The sequence below is a fragment of the Gouania willdenowi genome, chromosome 24 (genome assembly GCF_900634775.1).
Source record: "Gouania willdenowi chromosome 24, fGouWil2.1, whole genome shotgun sequence".
In the NCBI taxonomy this organism is placed as follows: Eukaryota; Metazoa; Chordata; class Actinopteri; order Blenniiformes; family Gobiesocidae; genus Gouania; species Gouania willdenowi.
In genome coordinates this window covers 17,617,288-17,619,215 of record NC_041066.1, presented here as the reverse complement: position 1 = coordinate 17,619,215, position 1,928 = coordinate 17,617,288, and the positions used below count along the sequence as shown (strand labels likewise).

At 39.2% G+C, this 1,928-nt stretch overlaps 1 protein-coding gene across 1 annotated transcript; it reads left to right on the top strand.

Annotated features, from left to right (window-relative positions):
* Positions 1 to 751: 751 nt before the first annotated feature.
* LOC114457981 (visual system homeobox 2-like) lies at positions 752 to 1,732 on the top strand. The gene is made up of 2 exons (XM_028440184.1): positions 752 to 1,190; positions 1,641 to 1,732. Exons 1-2 carry the CDS (start codon positions 752 to 754, stop codon positions 1,730 to 1,732), a joined length of 531 nt encoding a protein of 176 aa, XP_028295985.1.
* Positions 1,733 to 1,928: the final 196 nt, after the last annotated feature.

Here is a 1,928-nt window from a genome sequence, read left to right as displayed (position 1 = left end):
CCAGTAAAATATAATATATATGAAAATACATATTTACGATCACATCTTATTTTTTTAGGAACCTGGAGTTGCTATAACTTAAGTGTTTGTCTATGTAGAAAGCTATAGAAATGATCCCCCATGCACTTTTCATTGACTATATTGTGCCAAACTCATGGTTTGTGGGCCAAAATTGGCCCTTTGAAGCATCCAATTCGGCCAGGAGGAGAAAGTAAGAGAAAACATGAATCCATGTGTAAATTAAACTCTACAATATTTGCAGGGGCTCACAGTATTCCTGGTGCTTATATTATTATATCACATGATGTCATGGTCATTATTATTTAAAATAAATAAATAAATAAATAAAAAAGTGCAAATGTTTAGTTAGACCAAGTGCAGGTTTGAGTTGAACATTTTTGTTGCATGGTCTTTTACGTTGTGACGTCATCTTTGAAGGTTTTTACATGTAAGGAGTAGAAAGTACAGATATTTGTTTCAAAAAGTAAGGAGTACAAGTAAAAAAGGAATACTCAAGTACAGATACCAGAAAAACAGTAACGAAATATTTGTACTAAATGACTTGTCACCTCTGCTAACCAAACCTGTCCTATAGGCATTCATAGAGCTGTCATAAAGTAGAATGCCCTCCGGTGATTGGATGCCGCCTGTTGCCTGTTTGGATAAAAAGACGCGCTGGAGCGGAGCGGCTGATAAAGAGCATCATCAGTGTGTGAAGAAGTGCAGACTTTTAGGAGCTTAAAGGACAGTCATGACGGGAAAGGAGGGAGCAGTGCTTTCAGACTCTGAGAACAAACTGAAATCAACCACCCTAACCAGTCTGAACCTAGTGGGGGCCCAGCAGCAGCAGCAGCATCCCCCAGTCTGGAAGATGGTCCCCACGGTGCAGCGACGCACCGGCTTTGGCATCCACGACCTGCTCGGCCTCAGCAAAGAGCCTCCAGCGGCCCCTCGACGCCCGCTGGAGGCCCTGCCGCACCGGGCGCACGTCCTGGCCTCCAGGTCGGCCCTGGGGCACGGAGGACTGGGAGTCAGTATGGGTTTACTGGGAGCAGAGCGAATACACCCGTTTTACAGTCAACCCGCTTTTCTGGAGGTTCTGTCAGAGGCGCAAAATGTGCATCTGCAGCCGCTGCACCGCGCTGCGCACCGGGACGCGCAGATGGACGCACCGCACTCCGCCAGCTCCGGTCAGTGTGCGCACATCACCATCACAGTCACTTTGAACATTTTTATTTATTTTTTATTGTAAAACTAAAGGTCCTTTTTTCTTTTCTTCTCTTCTCTTTCTTTCTTTCTTTTTTTAATATAAAATATTTAACTTAAATTTAGTGAAGCTATTAACAACAAAGTAAGAGTGTTGAAACAAAAAAAAATCACTTTCAGCAAGTCACAATTTTTTTTAAAGCCATAACTTAATAAATATTCTTTATTATCTTTTCCCTCATTTAGAATTATTTTCAATACGTCATTTTTTTAGATACCGAGTTAACAAAGCATTATGGGGGACCCAAATGCTCAACCATTTTTGCATTGCTCTTTTGGTGTTAATGTTTTTTTTTTTTTTTTTTTTTTTTTTTTAAATCCCATTTAAAAATGTATTTATAACTTGATTTTCTTTTCCGATGTTTTTTCTGCAGATTCCGACGATATGAGTTCGTCCGGTGATCAAAAACACTCCAAATCATCGATGAGTCAGAGCAAAAAGAGGAAGAAAAGAAGACACAGGTAAAAACAAATTAAGGAACAAACACAACCGATAACAGTGAATAAAAAATGGCATTATCATTAATTAAATGAAGTTTAGATAATTTTTTTCATCTGGATGCTGATTATCCCGTTATATAAATGCATTGACGTAATTGTAATCAGAGATTTTCAGTTCATTGTTGGTGCAAATTACACATATTTTATTTATTGACAATTCT